We start from the raw sequence: 23,467 nt of genomic DNA, 5'->3' as shown, positions 1-23,467 counted from the left end.
TGCCGTGATTCACTCGTGACTCGAGTCTTTGATCTCTGTTTATTGTTTTTGAAAGTATGGAGGGAGGTTTATGCAAGACAACTAATAACTCTGTGCAAGGCCCTTCTTCAAAATCATTATTTTTGAATTATTGGCCATTGGGCCCCCCAATTGCTGTATATGTAGAGGAGATGATTTCTATTTGTTCTACCCCCGTATGTGTTGTTTTTTCTTTGAGATAATATGTTTGATTTATGGTTTTTCGAGGGTGCGCTCGAGGGGGAGGCCATTTTTTCCCGTGCGGGAGATCTTTCCTTTTGGGCCAATAAGCGCGGCGCGCGCGCGTGTTTATACCAAGCAAACGTCTCTCTTTTCAGCTTTTTTTCTTTGCCCGTCGTGAAAATGTTATGTATATGTACATATGGATGTACATCGTGTACGGTATTTATTTTTAATACATATACACGGAGACGCGCACGGTTGGGCGGCGCCCGGCAATCACCCACGGGAAGGGAGGAGGAATGAAATGAAGCCGAGCAACTTTTTTTCGTATTTGAATTTATGAATATCTTGGCAGCGCATTAAATCGGAAAACACAAAAAAAAAGAGAGAAGAAGAAGGAATAATAGATTCTGTTGAGCGATGAGGAAAAAAATGCGAAACTGTCGATGTCAGTTGGTTTGAAGTTGACATAAAACCCATTCTGCAGTGCGGGCAAAGTTCAAGATCCCATTTCTCATTTAAAAGATAATTTTGAAAATGATAAATGGATGACATGTAAATTGAGACTTGAGGGAGGGGGGCACCAAACTTTTGAGATCACTTGTGCCATGACAACAGCATAATTGCCGATCGGTTGGTTGATCAAACTCTTGAACAAGTGCGGATAGTCTGCGCAAAATTTAACAAACAAAAGGGGGGTAGAGAGTGTGGAGACGGGAAAAAGTTTGATGCCGAAAATTCCTTTCATCATCTAATGAAGGTCTACATATAGAGAAGCGTATCGCCGAGTTAATATAAAAGTCTGATGATGAGGCCGTCCTCCTCATAATAGGAGTTGATTGATTTTGTGCTGCTGCTGCCTCCGCTTTCTTCTTTTTCCGTCCGTGGACACCACGGTGCTATAGATTTTTATATTGGAGGTTACCTTGCCATCTGCTTCATGTTCCCCCCTCCCTACCCCTCAGACTGACTTGCCTGTTACTCGTTGACTGTCGGCTTCGATCGAAAGTTTTTTCTAGTGGGCGCTGTCGTCTCTTCTGCCGTCCTGCGTCGAGGCGTCGAGGGCGGTCGGCTGGGTTTTTCTGGGAGTGTCTGGTGACATCCAGCCCAATGTAATACACGTAAGCTCGACTTAATAGCGTCCTATAGCCCATACTAAGTAGAAACGACAAGTGGGCGGGGCTTTTTTTTTTATTGGGAAACGGGCGGCTACGCCAAAAAGAAGAAGGAAAAAATCGTAAAATAGGAGAGAGAAAAAAGAAGAACGAAGTAACAGGCGTATATACAGGTTTGATACGCTCGTAGCTCTCAATCTACCTGGAATTGGATTGGTATCTGCGGAGGGGAGGTAGAAAAAAAAGAAAGAAAAAGGAGCGGAAGAAGCAAACAATCGTGTGTGTGTCGAGTGCCGAGTCGGCGGTGGCGGCGGCAGCAGTAGCGACTCTCTTGAGAACATCACACGCAACCTGTCCGCGCTTTTCCTGTTCCTGCGCTCCCTGCTGTTCCCTCCCCCTTCCTGACTTGTCCCTCTACGCTCTTCCGTGCACAGCTGAAGCAGCCGGGTTGGGCTGGGCTGGTCTTGTTTCATTCGGCTTGCACTCTTCAAAGCGCTTGTCAGTGTACGGCTGGGCGGAGAGCCTCCAACAACCCCATCTGGTTCTCTGTCATTTGCCTCATTTCCATTTGTGTTCGATCGGTTTCCAGTGACTTTTTGGCTGTCTGGTGGGGGTGTCGTTGGTTCGTGTGTCCACTAGCGGTCGCCGTGTTTGCTGTCAATGTTGTCTTTGAATGTCACGCGCTCGTGACCTTTTGTTGTGGTGTCATGATGTTGCTGTGGGAGTTGTTGTCCGGAAGGCGAAACAAAAACAAAGACAAGGTTCGCCACCAAACCAATAACAGTAGCCCCGGCGAATTATCGACCACAGCGACCGCCGTCCCAGCGGCTAATGTCGCAATCGTGTCGGGCGGCGCCGCTTCGACGGCTCCGTCGTCGTCGGTCACCGCCGTAAACAACGCTAGTCGTCGTCAACACGAGCAGGAAGAGCACGTCAACGTGCACAGCCTCAGAGTCAATACCCATCACTCGACGCTGTCCGAGTCGTTGTCGTCGCCTCCGTCTCCGCATCCGCCCGGATCGGCGGCCATCGCCTCGTCGCTTTTCAGTTTGCCGCAATCCAAACAGATTTTACCGACGACTCTGTTCAAGCCGCCCATCGGATGCAGTTCGTTCGCCAACCGGACGCCCGACTCGATTAAATTGTTCAAAAATTCCGTCCTCTCGCGTCGTCATTCCACTTCGGCCGGACTCAGTCCGGGTCTGCTCGGTTGTCCGTCCAATCTCGGCAGCGGTGGGGGTCCTATCGGTGGCAACAGTGGCCCCCAACGGGCTAGACGTCGTCGCGGTGAAGATGCCCAGCGTTTCTCAGACCGGCGGCGACAGCAGCACAAGTATATTATCCACAAATATCATTAAGAGTAGTAGTAGTAGTGCGTATGTGCAGCTGTAAAAAGAAGGACCTAAACTAGGATCCTTGAAAGCCATTGAGCTATTTTCTGCATCCGATCGAACGCTGGCGATGGCGGTTAAGCTGGAGAGAAGCCATCGTGGTGGGTGGGCTTCCAGTTTATGGTTAATGCGACTCAGTGTATAGCGCTTATCCACTCTTGTCGAAAATGTTCAAAGGGAGAGTAGAGAGCGAATTATTATTGACCATAATATACTATAACGGACAGTTCAAGTTTAGCGTTTGGCTCTCGGAACGGTTGAACTCTGTCGATGCTTTTCCGCCCAAATCTAATGCCCTTTCAAGTCCGTTTATCGTTAACAGGAAATGAGGCATCCAGCGTCGGCGGCCAATATCGCTCTAGGGGTAAACGTGAAACAGCCAGTCGAGAGATTCTGACTGACGGGACGAGATTTAAAAGTTTGAGAGAGGAGAGGGAAAATACAAACAAGAAATGCTTTGACATTTCCACGTCCTTGGTGAGTTGCTGGGTCAGTCGAGAAAACTCGGCAGCTCCGCTTCTGTCTTTCAAGTTTGTTGTGTGCAAAGTTGGGATAAGCGCACGAGCGGGAGGCTTAAGACTAATTGCCAATGCACCGTGCCAATCACCAGCATCCGCACTCTCTCTCTCTCTTACAAGAGCTGCTTCCAGCGTCCGGCACGTCTGCGCTTGTGAGTCTCTTCAGCTGCTGTTGGGCGGTTTCAATACTATATAGCTGCTCGACTGGATATCATAATTTATCTTTTCGGGGATTGATTTCCCCGTTGTTCCTTGTCCTTGTGGGTGCAATCTAGTGCCGACGTGGTGCGCCATCTCTTGGAGAGAGCGGCTCGTTGTCGTATAATAACGATGAATCTGACGGGCGACGAGGGCAAACTTTCAGTTTCAACATGACTGCCTTTACCAGAGAGCGTCAATGTCACGATTCGTTTGTTGTCCTCAATTCTTTAGATCATTTTTTTGGAGGGGGAAATAATTTTGTTTTTTCCTCTTTTTATAACGGCCACTCGTCGAGTGGGCCGATAAAAGCGATCTTCAAGGCTGAAAGACCCTGGGGGAAGGAAATAAGAAGGGAAATTGCAAACCAAACAAACCAGGCACAAAGTGACAGGACCCCGTCAGGAATATAAGGAAATGTCAACATTGTGTGCACGCTCCCGGACTCCACTATTGCTGTGCTGGTCCCCGCTGCTGCTGCGCTGCACAGCTCGGCAGAAAGCAGAAGCAGAAAGGTTCTTATATACAAGCGAACCACCCACCCGACTTCCACTCACTCAACTCAGTCCCACCAACCAAACAACTAGACAGCCTACACAGCCCACACACTCCAGCTAACATCCACGCCGAATTCATCGGGAAATCAATACGCCATTGAATTGTAGAAGCTCTATTAGTTTTCCAGTGCATGTCAAATCTACACTTTTGCCTCCATTCACAAGCCAGATGAGAAAAATAAAAAGGGGCCAGCAGAAGGGATTATGTCATTAAGTCTATTGTGTCACTCACTCATCTGACACTGCGCCATTGATGTGGGAAAACCCTCCTTCCCACCTTGATTACATTCGTAGCTGCACGCCTTTGTCGCCGTCAGGATCTCGTTCGCTTTTGTATTATCCTCCCTAGCGCTCTTGTTGTTTTAGCAGTCCGACGGACGGCGGCATTCTTTTAGAATATTGTTGCGTAATCAATTAAATTTGGAAACTCTCGGGGCATTTCAATATTGCTGTTGTCTTACTCGAGTCGTAGTCGTATGACGCAATCGTGAATTATTTCTGCGCAATACTCTGATGATGAACATTGTCCTTTCTATTATTTACATAGCGACGTCTGTCGTTCTACTCTGAGACATTTGGACATTGTCAATCAAAACGTGTCCCAACAGAGACGACCATTAATCTGACCCTTATACATTCGACCACGCGGGCAAAGAGCCCAGCGGATTTATTGTCATTTTTTTGGCTTTTTTTCAATTTGCTTTTTCTTTATTTTATCTGAAAGAACATCGAGCCGAATATTGGACATCGACCTCGAAATGGAATGATGGAATCAGTCGCCTTTTTTTTCTCTATACATGTCTCTCTGTTTTATATCAATAAATATCTCTGGGGAGAGTTCGCATGTCTGGCTTTTAGGTTTAACCTAATATTGCCTAAATGCGCTTCTTCTGCTTCTATATATATATATACGACATCTCTCCTTCTTTTCGTATCGATTACTTCTTCTCGGCTCGCTTGATATTCTGTGCTGTACCACGTACGCGGCATCGGGATATGACGTGCACACGATTACGAGGTTCTCATGGCATAAGCCGGGGGTCACCCCCACCCCATCCAATAATATCGGCGGGCAGTTTTATGAGGTTGAAGCGGCTTGCAACACAATGCCGACCGTTTTGTTGACATCTCTACGGCGAGGATTATAGAGGGGCTATCAAATACGGTCGGGGGGCAGCTCTTATTCCCCCGACCGAACCAACGAATCCAATGCGCACCAGAATTCCACGGTGGTTTCATCCCCCCACCATGCAGCGACGACGCAATAAGTAAATATCATATTCTCTTATTATGTATAGATTTTTTTTTGTTTTTTTTGTTTTTAGATTGGGTGCGTGACTCTCTTGTTTATTCATCCGCGCTAATTGATTCTTCTTTCTCTGTTTGATGAACAGGCTCGTAAATTGCCATTAGTGCCGAGTGAAAACGCCCTACGCGGTTTTTTCGTATCGTAGTTGCATCGCCCGGAATGACATAAAACAGACTACGTTGCCCTGCTGCTGGGACTCACTTTGGTCGTTACAATATAGAGATAGACATACGGCCTGGATATACTAGAATACAAAGGGGGGAGTGCGCTCTAGAGTGAATCAGTATATACATGGGGAAAAATAAAGTAGGGAGCGTTATATCCGGCCGACTTTTTCACGGGTTGTTTGTGAGGCGTCGATCGATTATCAACAGAACTTATTGTTAGCTGGAATAGAGTCAGCGCGTCGTATATACATACCATCCGCCTCTACCATCTTGCAGATGTGAACATGAACAAACAGCTTTTTTTATTTTATTTTTGTCTTGTCTTTTTTTAAAAAGTTCGATTTTCAAAAGAAAACAATCATCAGCTGGAGCGGCATGAATTCTCTGTGTATAAATATACACAATGACTGGCTGTATATAAACGACGAGTATCCATGGATACATTGATTATGAAACCTTCCGCACGTCGGAGTTGAGTTGCGCGCGCCGCATGTCCAAACCAAACGATGTGGAAATCGACGGAGAGAGGGCTCTCTCATCTCTGGATGCAAAACAAACTGTTCAACTATTATTTTCACTTTTGAATTCCAAATTTTTTCGTTTTGAATATTTTTGAATTGTTTTGCGTTTCTAGTTTGTGAAACTACAAATTTAACAAAGGATTGCTGATTCAGTAGGAACATAGCAATCTATTTTGTTATCCCGTTTTATTAAAATAATTTGGAAATGTAGTATAGTTTCTTTCCAAGTCGATTCCCTTAATCAGTTAGTTCCAAATCAATCAAGTAATAGGAAGAAGAGTAGAGTACAACGTAGTACACATTGTTTAGCCCGTATTCTCTTTGTCCCGATGTTTGTAGGGTCTGATCAATCAGATTCGGCCGATCCCGATTCCTTCCCTTGGATGTTTTGTGTAGACGCGGACGTCCAAGCCTGTCGGTTATATTGACTTTGATTGTCGAGAGAGGGAAAAGCGGCACATGTGACCCAAGTTTATCCTCTTTCTTCGCTCCGACATAAGATGTCGGCTGAGAGACGTGCTCTTTGCGACTGAATTGGCTAGAATGACGTCAAAGAGATCTCTTTCTCTCCCGAAGAAATGAATAGCCTACAACACAGTGCACAGCTGAGCCGTCAGAGAAAAGATTGTACGCGTATTGTATCGCTGCCCGCCGCTCTTTGTGTCAGCATCCTCCGTCAAGGGGAATTGTAAGTTATTTGGCTTCGTCTGATCATGTCCGTGATCTTATTTTTCTTCTACGCGGAAGCTCCGACACTCAAAAGATCTGATCCAATCAACAACTTTTTTCCTCCTTTTTTTATTATTTGTTTACCTTTCTCTTGATGTCCGTCTTGCCAATTGGTAGAGTAGCCTCTACTCGTATTTCTTATGTTATTCCGTCTAATCTGGTTAGCTAATATTTGCTTCCGTTACGTGTTGCCGAGAGATCTTATTTCGTTTCCGAGTCTTATCATTCATCTCTTTTTAATAATAACACTCTCTACTCTTGGAACAAATAATATGCATTTTCTTTTTTAAATGAATTAAACGTTTATTATGTCTGCAAGTATCAGGAGAATAGTACTATTGAAAACTGAGGCCAGTTGCATTTCTAACTCGACCACTTTTCCGCTAGTTTCGCTAGTGTAAGTGGCCCTGCTTTTTGGCGCGATTTTACCCACCTCGGGTAGAGGGTAGGGGTGACAAAAAAGGAGCACCAAAGACACTAGCGAAATTAGCGGGAAAGCTTGCGATTTAATGCAGACAGCAGCACAGTTTCTTTCTATCACGTGTGCAGTCAACATCTCTCCTGTAAAACGTGGTCTGACACATGACCGTGAACGTAAGTTTTCAATTGATTTCTACTGGAAAGTGCATTCATTTTATGTTTTTAGAACAGAACAGCACAGATGACTTATAAATATGTATTAGACAGTAGCTTCCATTAGATGTAAGACAATGGTGAGGCATTCTCCTTCGCAAGTTGCATTTTGGCTACTTCTTGGCTATGCATTTTTCATGTTTCGTTAAGCTTTCGTGATGAAAGTTTCTGGAAGTAACGAAAAAGACGAGGTTACTTTTATCCCAAAGTCATGCAGTACAGTATATTACCCAACTTTTTCTGTTTGTGTTTACCTTTCGCTGTTGGCTAATGCAGTGTGGTACCATATTGCCCTGTCGAAGTTGTATTTTTAGCACAAATGGCAGTGCCAATTTACAATTCCATTTACTGTGCAGCATGCATATTTTGATTGCCCAGAGTAAATTTACTTTTCGTTGTAACTCTGAAACCATTATCATCATCATCATCTACTGGATCTCAACTTGTGGCAAACAATTTGTCTAAAGTTGTGTGTAAGATGGTCTATCAGAGAGAATCCCGTCCTTGAGCTGAACTTGTTCGTCTTTCTTCTTTTTCCAAGGATAAAATAGAGAAAGGCCCCCCAAATGCAACCCAATAGTCGCCGTAGGTAACACAGTACGTCGTTCTCGGTCTAAAGAGATTTACGACCCTTGAGATAAGCCTTTATACGTCTTTCTTTTCCACTTTGATTGTACACAACATGTGAAAATGTCAACGTTGTCACGGTAGCCAGAAACCCAGACTATTTTACCATGGAGAAGACTGAGCGGGATCTCCGTCAATGTGTGTACCACCCACAAAACCGTATTATTCACACAAGAAAAAAGGGAGTCATTAAACAGCGATACGCCAGTTGAATGTCTGAACGGGATAAAGTCCTGGTAACATAAATTCCTTTTAGTTTTCCACATATTCAACATCAAATTGATTACTTTGAGATCATATCTCGTATTTTTAGGTTTCCCAGAAAAGGATTCTCTTTTCACACAACAAAGCGATTAGAAGATTGTGTCTGCAGATTCCCGTTATATTACAGGCATAGTTTAAGGAACTACTTATCTTCTTATATCGTCTTCTCCTGTTTCTTGCGTCTCTAACCTTTCCAGTTTCCAGCCACTTGTCTCGAATCTCTGTGTCTACATCCGCTCTGATTCCCCTCTGCCGTCCAATGTTTGCTGGCCATTTCTCTTGTCGTCGCGCTCAAACTTTGGGCTCGAGTCCATTCCGTCTATCCTCCTCCCTTTTCCAGCCGAGTGCGTCCGACGAGAGCCCGGGCCGTTGCCTCGGAGATTGCTGGTTACTGATCCTAAATGTCAAGGGCCATCATATAATATTATCTTTTGTTTAAATCATGGTATTTTCTCCCTTGTTTTTCGTGCTTAATCATCTACTACTATGATCCGGCTTGGATTTAATTACTTTTGGTTTCGGATTGGCTGTCCGGTCGACTGACAGAGTGGGAGAGCTGTGAGCTTATGAAAAGGCACGTTTATCACGTGCCTGATTGTGTAGATATTTGAACCAATGAAAACTGGAATCGTTGATTTCAATGGCTCACATTTCTTTTACGTTATTAACCGATTTTCTCTCTTTGATTGACTTAACAGTTTCGACGTTGAAAATGGCGGTCAGCCAGGTGGCGCTGGAGTGGGAGGCAGCGGAAGAAGTCGGAGCCCTCTGGCTGGTAACGATGGTGCAGTCTCACCATCGGGAGCGGCCCTCGTCTTGCAGAACATGCCGCAACGTCGGGAATCATTTCTCTACCGCGAGGAGGACATGTCGCCCAAATCCATGTCCAGAAATTCGTCCTTAGCCTCAGAAGGGTAAGTCTCATCAGTACCAGTTCCGTACATTTCCTTTTTTCTTCTTCTTCGCCAATCTTCCTTCGCTTTTTCCCGCCGTCCTTGTTTCAAGAAGATTACCACGACACGCCGTTCCGATGTAGCCGGCACTTAAAAAAAACAATCCGCCGTGCTGAGCGGACGAACGAGACACACGCTGGTTTATGTCAGCTCGTAATCAAATATATAAACGTTGAGGAATTCCAATAAAAACGGGGCGACCGAAAGAGGGGGGAAAGAAACGACGATGTACATCCAGCGAAATACAGAAAGAAAAAAAAAGGAAATTCGAGGAAATGAAGGAAAAGAACCAAATTTTGCTGACGAGTGGTTCTTCCCGCACGGGGATTTGTCGGGACAGGAAAGAAATCGCCGCGGGAGGTTCTCGGAAAATTCATGGGCCATCAATACATTTTTGCGCATTCGCACACTCTTAAAACGAGTCGGTTCGAGTTGAAGAAAATAATAAAAATAACGAAACATTTAGTGCCTTGCGTTAAAATTAAACCGCTTTTACCACTTTTCGTTGGCCATCTTTTTTTTATCTTTTCGGGAACGAATGCGTAATTAAAATGCGATTCCGCGTGCGCCGTTTTTTTTCCCTAGCTCTTTTTGAAACGCTACCATTCCGAAAATACCGTGCCCTACGGAGCGGAAGAGTTCCTTTTTTTTATTTAACTTTACGTTTCCTTTTTGAATCGATTTATTGTAACGCTTGCGTGCGGTCGAATGAGAAAATGCTCATTGAATTTGAAAAATGCTGGCTCGAACGCACAAGTATGTGCACCAATTGTAAGAGAACTATTTGCTTTTGCGGTTGGAGCCATGCATGGACATTTTCGTACCCCCCTTTGGTTGTATTTTGTGTGCACACTTTTAACTATGTTCAGAGTTGGTATACAGAGTGCATTTAGTAGACAATTTCTGGGTCGACGGGAGTCGATTTCCTTCTCGTATCGCTCTTGATAGCGTGACTAAAAATGACGATGAAAGTTGGGACTCCTTGCCATGTTTTCGCCGGATTTGCATGGAGACGTTTGCAGGGGAGATCTTTTGTGTCCATTTGTAGGGCTGTCTAGATATCGGATCGATCCTTTTATAGGCCCTAGAACGTCAATTATGCCTAGCAATTTTATATCGATGGAATATGTCCAAACGGTCGTAACTCTTTTATGTACCTGCCGACTATTTTTGCATATCAATCAGTTGTCTGGGCGATTAGTCACAGTCAAACGACTGAAAGCGAGATGGAGGAGGCGAAATTCAGCTGAAAAGAGGAGAAAACAACAAAAAAATTGCCCGACAGCGAGATAAAAACCACCCGTTACGTCAGTGCCGGATCATCACAGGTTATGCATATGTAGATATGTACACTCAGCATCTCTGCTTAATTTGGGTATTCGGGGCCGACTCTTTGGTTTGAAAGGGCTCCTCTCGGTGTGTGTGGCGATTGGCGAATAACAGGGGAATAAGTTTCATCGTTTCAACAGACGTCGGCATCGGGCAGCAGTCGCGACATTGAGTCGGAACGTGAGGAACTGCAGACAGACGACGATGCCGCTGACGCCGCACGTAAACCACTGCTCGACCCCATAGTTATATGGTTAGTAGCCCAGCAGTCGAGAGTTGATACCGGTAGACGAGCTACTTTGGTTGCCATTGCGTTCGCTTCTCGGAAAGAAATCTCCCGAGACTGACCGAGGTCCAACCAACCTCACGTAAACCATTGACTCGCTCTATTAGTCAAAGTCAGAAAAGTTGAAGTTGGGGAAGGCCAATCGTCTGTTCGTCTACCGACATGCACATTCACCTTGTCAGCAAGGTGCGAGTACGGTCGTCACGCGCAGCTTTTCTTCTTCTTTTTACATCTGTTCGGGATTCATATTACCCCCCTGCGGACATCTGTACGGAATCTCTGCAATTTTCCGTTGTCGTGAGCGAGGCGGGACCCTCCTTTTTTACTCCGTGCTCTCGCCTGTAATTAAAAGAGGCCCGTCCAATTTCTGTTCTGATGAAGGCGTGAAAATGTTGGATGAAAATTCTGTCGGCGACGCTTGAAAATTTGCCTTTCCTTTTGAGAGTCGAGTCGACGGCGAGGACAAACGTCAGTCACAGTGGTCGACACTTACCAGCCGACGGTAATGACGTTCGCTCCGTCGACTAAAGTGACAATGAAGGAGTGATGGCTTTTTTTAGTAGTTTCTATTTAAAAGTGCTGCTGCTGCTGCCGTCGCGGCAGAGGGCGCCTTTATTGGAACGAAGGGGTAGGATTAGAGCTTTCCTTGTTGGCTTTGCATCGACTTACTTGATCACATCAGCGTGAGGGAAGGCGGGCGTAACTTGTGTCAGTGCCGCAGCCGAGTAGAATATAAAAGTCAAACGCGCAAACATAATTATCTTATCATCGCCAGAAGCTGCCGACCATTGGCATTCGCACCAAATAGCGCAGGGGGCTCTGTGTTGATAAAGAGAATAAGCACAACGAAAACGAAAACAGAAAGGCACAACACAAATAGTCGTAGTACCGGGAAGAGATGAAAAGAAAACACAACGAATGCGGGTCGGAATTGGTTGGGAAATTTCAAATTTTCCTGCAGCAAAGTGGACGTGACGCGTCGTCGGGTAATAAAAACTCGTTTCTTCTTCTATACTTGACTGTGTAACTGATTGACGTTAGATTGTTTCTTTTTCCTGAATTTTTCGAGAGGGACAAACAAACGAGACATTTCCAGGTATATCGATAAAAAAGAATTTTCTACTAGTTGACTGGTGCCAACTTTATTCCTTGTTAGTCGTTCGATTGGCATCGGCCCAGTGCCAATAAAGGCGACGACGATGGCCCCATCCAGTTGAGTTGTTTGGCCCACCGACCGCTACCACTGGGCCGGGATCAATGGTTTATCTCCTGCAGAATTTTTTTGGGGTTTTTTGTTTTGTTTTTTTGTTTTTGTCGCGATGGTTAGAATTACGCCCCTCCGCTATTTGAAGCAAACTTCTCATTTCGACATCATCAAGGCTCGCGCTCGAAAGACGAGAATAAACACAAGCGTCAGAGAATCAGCCGACCTTCAGGAAGGTAGAAAGGAAAAAGGGGGTTCAGCATTCGCATCTCGTCTCATCTTCCATCAACAATTACAAACATTTCGATATCATTATCATTATATAGATATAATACTACATGTATATATCTCTATTTATTTCTGTTGTATTGTATTTACGTTACGGGGGCTTAACAATGAGAGACCGGACAAATACGCCTATATCGGGTTTCGTCGTACGTGACTGATCATCAAAGACAGAGAACTCGATGCACACCACAAGGTTGAGAGCTCATTAAGGAGCGAAAGCCAGAAAGAGAAAGAATAAAATAAAAAATCAAGAGTACGAGAAAGTCCGTTAGGAGCCGCCGGATCGATGAATTCGATGCGGAGAAAAGCGGTCCAGTATCAGTATGTAGTCAGGCCGCCGCGTGCGCTATTTGACGTCATGACTCGGTCACAAGACAAACAGAGAAAAATGACGCCAGCGGCTGGCGTGTTAGGCCCCTCTGCCCATGGTCGGGTATTTGTCCATTTCGGTGCCCGTTTTCATTTTGTTATGGGGGGTGATATGATGTTATGAGAGCTGTCTGCTGCTAGACTTACTGATGCCCGTTCCCCGGAGAGTCTAAACTGGAACTCTTGAGTCAACGAAATCTTAAGGTTTATGAGATAGATGGGGGAAAAGCTGTAGGCGATTCCACGCTTCTTGGGTTTCAACAGGGCGATATATGTTTTAGCGGACTCTTGTTCGTGACAGTTGTGGGACAGGCCAGCACGGCTCACGCCCTGAAAAATTCCGTTCGATAATCTTTTTTCTCCTTTCCGATGGGGCGGAGATAAGCACGAGACAATCGAAACCTGACGCGAATAGTGAAAATAAACGTCGACATTTAGCGTCCGCTCCGGAAGATAGAGGGGCCGGGAACAATCGGAAGATCCAATCTGATTAGAGCCGGGCGAAAAATAAGGGTATCGACTATTATCTTAATGCTTGACGACCCGATGCGACGAGGCCCTATTAAAAAAATGGTGTCCTTCATCGCTCCTTTTAGTCGATAATTATCTGATATCGACCGTCAAGATTGTCTGGGAAGAAGACAACATAAAAACCACAGCCGTTCGTTCTCTCACCTATAACTCGGTTCTCTGCGTCAAGGACGAACGGCATCTGATCGTGACTTGTCGTCCGATTAAACGGAAGAGATTGAGCGATTCATTGCCCTATAAATTTTACTTAAAAAAGGAAGGAGCTACTAAATGGTAGGAGGAAGTGGCACTCGAGACAGCTAATCGATTCAAGCCAATACGTCGAGTTGATCTCTTTCCCTATCAACTCAACAAGATCTATTCCAAATCTTTGAGAGTCAGATTTATTTCCGTGGAGATAGACGAAATAAAGAGAAGAGTCCCATTCCAGTTTTGCTCCTGACCAACTTTGGTTCCGCCCATACTTCCTCCTCCAAAATACAAACCTTTGTGTTGTTCGAACGCCATACCAGCGGCTTCATAGCTAAACTTAGATTTGTTTTGTTTTTTTGTTGTTTTTTTTTTTTTTTTCCGGCTGGAAATGTTTGAGAAACTTGCGGAGCTCCTCGCGCGCCATATTTAAACCCTCCCATTTTTTGGCACGTTAGACCCCATGTGCCAAGTTGGACATTTCTGCTTCCTCTTCCTCTTCTTCCTTGTATTTTGTCATTCAGCAGCTCCAGAGAAAAGAAGCTCGGGATACCTAGGAATAGGAAATGCTCACGGAGGCGGCCGTCTGTGTACATTGGCTGGCCATATTTTTTTTTGTCCGCTCGATTTGTTCCCATTTCTCGGTCTCGCGTGCCCATCAGTTACATGCGAACCGAAAGCAATTGGTTTGTTTGTGTAGATGTGTCATCGGCTGATTGTTGCCGCTCGATCCTGCTGACATAGCCGACGGGCGTCAGCTGGCGGAGAAGAAAACTAGACATGGACGATTTGATGAAACAAGGAATCGACTGGAAAAAGGAAATAAGACAAAAGAAAAAAAGTCGAAAAACATGGGAAAGTAGTAAGAGAATCGACGTAGTAGAGCCATTCAATACCGGAGCCCACCGGAATCACCGGATAAAGCTCAACTTTGGCTGTCTGGGCCTTTGAAGCGCATTAGGCCGTTCTCATTTACTATTTGTGTGTGTGTGTGCCTGTGCGTACAAACCAACTCATTAGAAGTGATTTCCGAGAGAGTGAACTAAAAATGGATCGACTTCGCAGCTGTTGTTTAAAGTCAAAGAAAGTTTGTTAAATAAAGAAGGCCACGTCACGATGGATTGGCGTGGATCTATAACAACAAACGCTGTCGTCGTCGACAGTCGGGAAAATGGCGCAGTACATGACGTCTAGTGTGGCCCGTCTAGTCGACTCTCTCTATCATTGCATCATCAAGTCGATTCTCAAGGAGCCTCTTCATGTTCGCTTTTTCCTCCCTCTCTTGCCAACGTGAAAAGATCCCCTCAACAAGCCAGGGAACCACCCACATGCACGCATATAAATATATCGAGCAGGAGCTAGGATGATGGCGGCGGCGGCGGCCTAAAATTTCTGGCACACGCTATGCAATACAAAGAAGAAAGGAAACATTTTGCTCTTCTTTTTTAGATTTTATTTTGTCTTCTTCTTTTTGTAACTCTACTGTAGTGGGGTGGGGAGGTGTGTTTGTTCCGTGATTTTCTCGTGTCTCGGTATTGCGTTCGACCGAGTTCGTCCAGTCCGCCCGTCAAGTGTTGCGCGTGCGCATGTTTCACATTTAGCCTAGACGTGTTTGATTTGGCGCATTGTGTTCCACGGTGCAGGTCCCGCCGACGCGTTCCAGTACACAGTCGAATCTTCCGACACACACTACGCAATTTCGTTCGTGCTAGCCTAAGCGGGGAGAAAGGGAAACACTTTTCACGCCAAAAGAAATAGAATAAGCGGACCTCCAAAGTGAACGCGCTCACACACAAACAGAGATTGTTTGCTTATATCCGACAGTTGTCATCGATTACCAGTACTGTGTCGTGTTTTTCGACGCTGGTCGTCTGTCGTTCGGTTAAACGAATAACAAAGTGCCACTCTTGCATCTCCTTGCGACGTGATTTCTCTCTAGCCATTTGTATTCTCAACAGTCGGTTGTCGTCGTGTTAAACAGTCAAGATTGCGAATTTATTTCATCATTAAAGAAAGGACGGCGTCACTGGGTTGGTCCTGGGTGGTGCAACGCCTATGAATTCGGCACGCCAAAAGACCCGGAAAAAGGAATAGGAATTCCCGTTGCCCTTATTCAAGATGACATGATGGTATCTTGTCCGTTTACTGCCCTGACGCGCGCAAATACGATAAATTCAGAAATGATTTTACAGTCATAACTGCTGCGCAGCTCAGGAAGAGCGAGCCGTCCATTCAATAACGACAAAAGGAGACGGGGGAAAAAAAAGGAGAACGTGGAACGGACGCGCGTCAACATCAAACTGTAACGCCTTTCGCTTGGCAACAGAATCAGAATTTTCCCGCGGGCGGAATAAAAAGGGAAATTACAACAAGGCAGCAGCAGCGAAAAGAAAATTTGGTCAACTTTTTTTTTTGCTGTGTGTGTGTGTTGTGTGTGTGTGCTCTCGACTAGATAAAGGACTTTGAACAAGCACGTCAATGTTTATCCGTGGTTTTTTTAAAGTTATTTACATAAATGTGTTACTGGTGTGCTTAGCAACTCGGTCCGTGTTCCAGTCGGCTAGGAAAGAATTGAAAGCCACTAACTCGTAACTGTGTTGTTGCCTGTGCAAATATCACGTCGTCTGATAGAAATCGATTGACCGCGGGCCGCCTACAACCCCGCCCCTTTATCTGCCCATTCAATCCGTCCGTCTCGTTTTAGACTGCGCTGCAATTTCATTATTTTGGCAAAGAAATTTTCTTTTCTCTCTCGAGCAATTCCGGGAGTCGCTCACTTGATTCTCGCACCCACATCGCCCGCCAGTCTCCTGGCAACTCGAGTGCAAGAGGAGTTTGGAATTTGAACTTTTTTGGGGGGAAAAAACAAAACAAACATTCGAGGACTAGTTTAGTTGTCAAACAAAAGAAGAATAAAAGAACATTGCAAGGGCATCGACGGTGCAACAACTGGAGAGAAGAAAGGAGGACCGTCGTCGGGTGAACTAGACGTGTTGTGTAATTCGAACTTTGGTGCGTGAGTCGACCGTTATTAGTTTAGAGTGTGTCTTGTGAGTGAAGAGAACGATTTTCGGGACTAGTCCCTTAATGAACTGATGCGCCGGCCCTGATTTCGCGTCCTTGCCCTTTTACGGTCCATCATTAACGATAGAGAGACTCTCCTCGCGCCTTAGGAGCTCACGAAAAAGAGTGGCGGGCGAGAGTTTAGTTCGCTTAGCCGAAAAACTTCTGGCGCTAGAACCCGCTGAACGTTGCCACCACCACCCCGTACACACACACACACACCCCACCCAGCGTGTGTGTGTGGCTTCCTTCTTCCTCCCGCTCGTCTCTATAATACCGCGGGAAGGCCTTGGAGTAAGTTCAGTTGAGAACGCGCTCGCTCTCTCTCTATCTCTCTCTCTCCCATAGACTCTCGCTGCGGTGATTCTGCTCCACATCTTGGTTCTCCACAAGATCCAATTGGCGCCCATAATTCCGTGTGACGCCAAAAGGGGAAAATAGCCCGTGCAGTGATCGATGGACTTGATCGGAGTGATCTTTCTTTCGTTCCCGAGTGCGCAACACTCAACTAAAGTGAATTGGGGATGAAAAACGTTGGCGTTGACAAGAAGAGTCGTTGGTTGTGTCTCTCTCTCTCTCGACTTCTTAGTCCGCCCGTGTTCTGTGTGTGTGTGTGTCAAGTGCACTTGGTGAGGGAATTTCGCCACTGATTGAGTGAATTAGAGAGTGAGAGTGAAAGATCTTGTTTTTTTTTTATTTCGTTGCCGTCCCTGGTTCTTATTTTGCCACCAGGTTGAATACGCCTTGACTGGATGCCTTGATTGGCTCGTGATTCAGACTAAGCCACTCTCTGCCGACCCCACCATCTTTCTTGACAGATAATCTTCGAGTGTGATATCAGTGCCGTAAAAAAAACCAAACGTCACTCAACGTCAGATTCTTGGCCTTTTGTTTTTGGTTTCCTTTTGCCACCGCCGTTGTTCGTTTGCCGAACTTTGAGTCAATTTTGATTGGACGCTGTTTTTCGTGATTGACAAAAAATAAAGCAACAGCACAATCTGAAAGGGAAAGATGTCTTCTCCCGGTAGTACGAAGTTCCACCCAGATATGCATCAGAGTTTGTCGGCCTTGATGCTGGAGCATGTCCATGCCAACGACGCAGAGCAAAGGGAGTCGGCCAAGGAACGCCATTTCCCGCGGACGCTCAGTACCAGCGTCCTCCGCATCAAACACCGGTCCTCCTTCTGGGAGCGATTCTTCGAGAATCATCGTCGATTAGCGTGAGTCGTACGTTTGTCCTTGTGTGTGTGTGCGCCTTACCGTCGTCTCTTCATACATCTCCGTCGCCAGCCCTCGACAATATACCCAACATTTCCAGTCCATTCCAGTAGAAGCGGCGAACCAAGTCAACAACTGCTGGGATTTTTTCTTTTTCCACAAAAAGTGGGAAGGCTAAAAAAGAAATTTTCATCGTGACACAAAAGCGGGTCATAAAAGATTGGATCGTAACGTACATAATAGTATACGCGCAAAGGAGGGAGGAGATACTTTGGAGGACGTCCCGTTTTCTTTCCCCCGGTCTTTTTTTCTTTTTGTTCTTCTTCTCCCTCGACGATGCTGATGTTGGCTAGGATTCTTGCTCGACTCCGGAGCCACTTAATGACTCTACAGCTCACTCAGCTCACAAGTTTGTGATGTCTAAATATACTGTCGAAGTATGCAGGATTCATATACTGTCGCAAGCAATCTTCGTTATTTATCAGGTCGTTGATGTTGCAAAAAGAAAAGGGAAAAAAGAAGGTGGAAGGGAGGGGCGGCCAGGCTGTTGGGAAAGATCGATGAAGACTTTTCCATTTTTTAATCGAATAGAAAACCCTCCCACCTAGAGTTCCGATCGCCTTTGTGTGTACGACGCCGAAACGGGACGGAGATCATCAATATTACTGGCTCATGCATTGATATGCAAAGTAACATGGAATATTTATTTTCCATTTAAAGTCATCTTTCATTCGCTTTTCATGCCCGTCTGCACAGCGCATTTTTATAGCGTCGCATTATTATTTTTTGTTGTCTTTCTCTACCAGTGGCGATCGATGTCGTAATCGATAACACTGGGCGGGTATTTGGATTGACTATACAGTATACAATCTCTACAAATCATGTCGTTGTGTACTATAGTGGTGTTGTACAACAGCAGTCAAATTACGTGCCGTTGCACACTTGCACGTTTTTTTTTTTTTTTCTTTGGAAAAGTTTGGATGTTCGGTGGAAATTAAATTATCCAAAGAAATCCACAAAGGGAGAAAAGGTACAAAACTCCCTCCCCGAGGCGTGATAACAGGAGAAAACAAGATTGCGTGTTATTGGGTGTTGTTGTGTTATTGATATCGCGATGGGGCGTGCACACGGCACATGACACATACCTCATCTCTTCTCCGGTGTCCTTCAGATTCTCCGTTTATCGAGTGCGACGCACTTCAGAAAAATATCGGAAATGTACAGCAGCCGACTTGCTTTTGTTATTTTGTCCCAGATGGCGGAATTCCACTTTTCATTGTCTTATTGTCTGGTATTTTTTCATTTCTAGTATTTTGGCTCTTTTCTCTACAATTCTACATGCTCATCATCGCCCGTTCCTTTTGTCTTGGTTTTATCCGGTTCGATCAGCCCCCATGACCTAGGACAAAGTAGCGAAGGCGACAATAGGGAGCTGTGCTGCACGTTTTCTTTGGTATTTTATATCCCTTTGTGGCAACGAGAAGCGTAAAAGATTTATTTGAAGAGAAATATTTGAAAGTGAAGAATCTTCGTCGCCGAAGCTGGATTGGCTGTGCGGGACAACTTTTTGCCGCTGACTCGCCAGACGACAGCGTCCACAACCATTAATATAAAGAATAGTGTACAACTACTACTCTGAACAGATACAGAAGTAGAGAAAGAGACACTCCATGGGGACGTTGATGGATCGTTGTCGAGTCGGCCCATTTCTCAACCCATTCAGCAACAGCCTGCTTCAGCCCATTCTGTATCATATCATCTCTCTCTCTCCCTTTCTTTGTGTGTGTGTTTGCCCACCAGCCTCTGTGGACTGATGTATACAATTTCGATACACTATACAAGCTAGAGTATACAGTATACAATATACCAACCATATCATATGTACCATGGGTTTCTATGGCCGCCACAAGATGGGTGGATGGAAGACTTGAGGAGTCTGGTCGACCGAGAAAAAAGGGGGGGGGGGAGATGATGATGAAACGGGCAAACAGACTAGAAAATTGATTTGCCGCATCAGTGGATTTAGTTAGAGAAACACAAACATATGCTACGTGACGCTACTTTGGCTCGTTTTCCACTGGAATGATCTTCTTTCTTTCCACATACTCTATCGATCCACTTCATTTTCTTTATCCTTATTTCGCATTGATTTATTTGTTACTGTTCTTGTCCGGCCCGGCTATAGTTGATGAAAAATTGCATTGTGTTGATGGCCAGTTGCCCTTGGTAGGGCATCTGCGTGCTATTGCTCGTACAGAAAAAAAAAAGAAAAACCCAAGGAATTCTGAAACTCGTATTCGTATTCCAGATTTGCAGTGAGATTTATCCGCATCTGTCCCGGAATAAGAGAAAACAAAAAGCAGAAAAACGCGCACCCAAGGGGACTGTGGAATAACAACTTTGTTATTATCCTTCCGACCATATAGCCGTCATCCTAGCGTCTCAGTGTTTATGTTTCCTTGAACATTTCTGAAGGAGGAATTTATTCCTTAAAATTTCCCTCCAGCGTCCCACCCCTATCGAATCCTGTTCCACAAAATAAGAAAAACAAAGTTTCGTCAGCTTTATGTTTATTGGACGTCTGCAATGTTTAGTGATGACAGGACGTCGGGAAATGTCGCCCTGTCATAATAAAGAAAAGGAAGGACGTTATTTTCTGATGGATTGTGATGATTTTGGCGCTGCTCATGTCGTTCGTGTGATCCTAACTGTTATTTGTTTTGTCTCTTGACCATCAGGCACGGAGAAGATTTGATCGTCACTCCGTTCGCGCAGATATTGGCCAGCCTACGCAGCGTTCGCAATAACTACATCTGCTTGACCAGCATCCCTATCAATCGGTGAGTTCTTTATACGATTACATGTGTCTTCGTCAGCCAAAAATTTAATTTTTACATTCCACAGGTCGAGACGTTCGTCGCAGTCAACTGGAGTGTCCACCCCGCAACCCAAGAATCTGACGCCGGGAGGTGAGTTTCAGAAAAGTAAGCAAACAACAATAACAATAACATTTACGTCTGCTTTTTGCTTTTTTGCGGCTTGTTTCTCTTTTGGTTGTTGCCCTTTCTGTAAGCCAATGAGCGACCTCGTCAAATTGGGCAATGTAAGACAAGCCCCTAATTAGAAGATTGAACGCACAGTTATACAGTGAATGAATTCTAGATGACAAACAGACTTTTATTACTGTCGACATGATGGATGAATGCCCCGTCAGCATCGCCGACATGACAGAATGCGAACGCTCGTTTATCAATTCATTTCCCATCGTCCCTTCTCTCGGCTATGTCTGTCTGTGTCGCTCAGTTGTTAAAGTTCTCCTCCATTCTTTTTTTTTTGTGTGTCCTGCTCGTTTGACGCACTCGACGTGGACATTTTGGGATGTCCCTCCACTGATCGGTTTGTCTCTGGAATTTAATTCCTAGTGGCGAAATGTTTGCCGACAACATTCATTTCAGTCTGACTCATCACCTGTCGTCGTGCTCTCCAATTTCGTCCGTTGAATAGAAAACATTCCATCGCATTGTCTGGGCTTGTAAACTCATAATAACGTTTAACCATCACCAGTGCAATCCGCTTTGCTGTGATTGAGACTCTCGATGTCCTACGGCCTTCGTGCGTCATTTTCGTTCATTTGTCAGACTGTCAACATATGACGCTCGAGGAAAAAGGATTATGTATATTTTATCGGAATATCTGCATTCCCTTTTTATACATGTATTTTGTATAAGGGCGATGATATGAATCCTTGGGGTCATCCTATCTATAGTCCTGTATCCATTTCCCACCTTCGCGTTTCATTGCTGATCCTCTGGAACAAGAAAAATGAAAGAATTTCTGAAAATGCAAAGGCGGAAAAAGAAGAACGACCGACACCCCTTTTGAATATTGATGACCTTTTCTCATCGCCTCGCGTGGATTTTACGAGCAAAAGAGAAAAAAAAAGTCATCGGGTCGTCGGGGATTTTCGTTATCTTTTTTTTTCTTCTTCTCCTGATATTTTTTTTTTTGTGTTTTGTTTTAATATCCTAAAAGCCCAAAAAAGGATTTCGTCCCGTGGCGAGTAAAAACGGTTCTGAATGGACTTGGGCAAGTTTGTATGGGGGGAGAGATACCATCACCACCTAGCGTTCGGGACTAGGACGTTGGCGGCGGATGTTTGTTGTGAGACTCGTGAGGACATCTACAGGAGGCGTTTACCTCCTACAGTGCCCTATCCGCTGGATATATTAATGCTTTCCATCTATCCTGGCGGCCAACAGAGGGACTTTTGACTACCGACCTTCTCTTTTTTGCCAGAAGATAAGAAATGTCCCGCATCCAGCAACAGAGCCGACCATTAAAAATATTGCGCATCCATCTATCTCCGTCCTCCCAAAGGATCAGCGCGTGAAAAGAAAAAGCACCAACCATTCACTCGAATAAAAAATCAAATTCCAAAGCATTCCGAGATATCTTCGATGACATTCTTTGACGTAATAGTGTTGGCAGTTAAGTCCCTGCCGATGACGTCAGCGTGATCGTGACTTGCTCTTTTTTTTTCTCTCTCGAATAGATAAAATCGCATCTGCTTTTTTCTTCTTCTTCTTTCTGTTTGGAATTTTGTGCTCGCACGTCGTCCCTCGATTTCTACCGTTTCGCGTCGCTTACAGTTACCTTGGTTATTGTTGTTTAGTTTTCTTGGTTGCTCTGGGAAAGTTGCCCATCTGTCGCGTCCCTGCAACCCTCGCCGCGTAAAAATTACCGGAAACGGTGGGATGATTTAGTTGCCAGCAGTTACGGGATGCAACTGCTGTGTATTATGCAGATTTTCGAAAACTCCTCATATCCCCATAACTACTGCTATCCTGTTGCGAGTCTTCCCTCCATATCGGTTTGGAAACATGTTAACTCATCTGTTGCAGCTTTCGGCGAATGAAAACAAGTTGAAATGGTACGCGGTCGTTAATCTTGTACCCACCGGGACTCATCATCGTAAAAGAAAGAAGAAAAAAGAAAACGAGAAACAAAACCGATTAAAACCGAAAGTAAACAACGGCGCTGTTCGTTTTCCATTGGCGAAAAAAACAGCACACTTGTCTATTTTACAAGTCCGGAATCCGGATGAATTAGCCGACAGATCTTTATGCATAATCTGTCGTAACGCGTAGTTGTTTATTGCTTTTGACGTCCGTTTGATTTTCCATTTGGCGTCTTGTTAATGTCGTTTCAATTTCTGTGCTCGATTTCCCTTTCGTGCTATTGCGTTGCAGCTGTAAACATGTTCTAAGTGGATTTTTTTCTATTCGGCAATAGATGAAACGTACAGCCGACTGGCCGTGGAAACGCTCGAGGAGCTGGACTGGTGTTTGGACCAGTTGGAGACGATACAGACGCATCGTTCCGTCAGCGACATGGCATCCAGCAAGGTAAGAAAAACGGTCACGTTATTTATTTCCTCTTTGAAAACACACGTGCGTCATCGTGTTGGAGGCGTTGGCCTGCGCCTGAAGGATTATTGTGGGTGTCGTCGTCATTTGGGCAGTGCCTGTGTCATCTCCTTCCAAGTGATTTGAGAGAAACGAGAACAATTCTCGGCGTTTTCCCGACCCGCCCGTCATCACAATTGGAATCTACATCCCCCGCAAAATTCTACTTTGATTGGCCGTGCGCGCAGGTTTTGAGGGAACCCATTTTTTCTTTTTTTTTTCGGTTATTGTTATTCGTGTGGTTTTTGATCAAAGGCCTATCGTTCTCGTCTTGTTTGCTTTGCTGCGCTCTTCTTCTCTTTGGCCCCCTTCTCATCGTCGAACGTTCTTTTTTTAAAAGTC

The 23,467-nt window shown here is 45.0% G+C and overlaps 1 protein-coding gene across 20 annotated transcripts in view; it reads left to right on the top strand.

The window, feature by feature from the left end:
• The window catches only part of LOC124195986 (cAMP-specific 3',5'-cyclic phosphodiesterase, isoforms N/G-like), a 99,198-nt gene that overhangs the window by 53,040 nt on the left and 22,691 nt on the right, over nucleotides 1-23,467 (top strand). For 9 of the 20 annotated variants that reach the window (XM_046590727.1, XM_046590720.1, XM_046590726.1 and 6 more), the window contains 4 exons: nucleotides 8,929-9,144; nucleotides 20,399-20,500; nucleotides 20,565-20,644; nucleotides 22,953-23,065. In XM_046590727.1, coding sequence (XP_046446683.1) covers nucleotides 8,929-9,144; nucleotides 20,399-20,500; nucleotides 20,565-20,644; nucleotides 22,953-23,065 — 511 coding nt within the window. Of the gene's footprint in view, nucleotides 1-1,819; nucleotides 2,650-7,221; nucleotides 7,301-8,928; nucleotides 9,145-14,918; nucleotides 17,663-20,398; nucleotides 20,501-20,564; nucleotides 20,645-22,952; nucleotides 23,066-23,467 lie in introns of those variants that run through there. The other 11 variants (XM_046590728.1, XM_046590722.1, XM_046590731.1 and 8 more) reach the window with 6 other exon arrangements.

The sequence above is a fragment of the Daphnia pulex genome, chromosome 6, assembly GCF_021134715.1.
Source record: "Daphnia pulex isolate KAP4 chromosome 6, ASM2113471v1".
Lineage (NCBI taxonomy): Eukaryota > Metazoa > Arthropoda > Branchiopoda > Diplostraca > Daphniidae > Daphnia > Daphnia pulex.
Note: the sequence above shows the minus strand (reverse complement) of the source record. Positions and strands in the feature narration are given on the sequence as shown.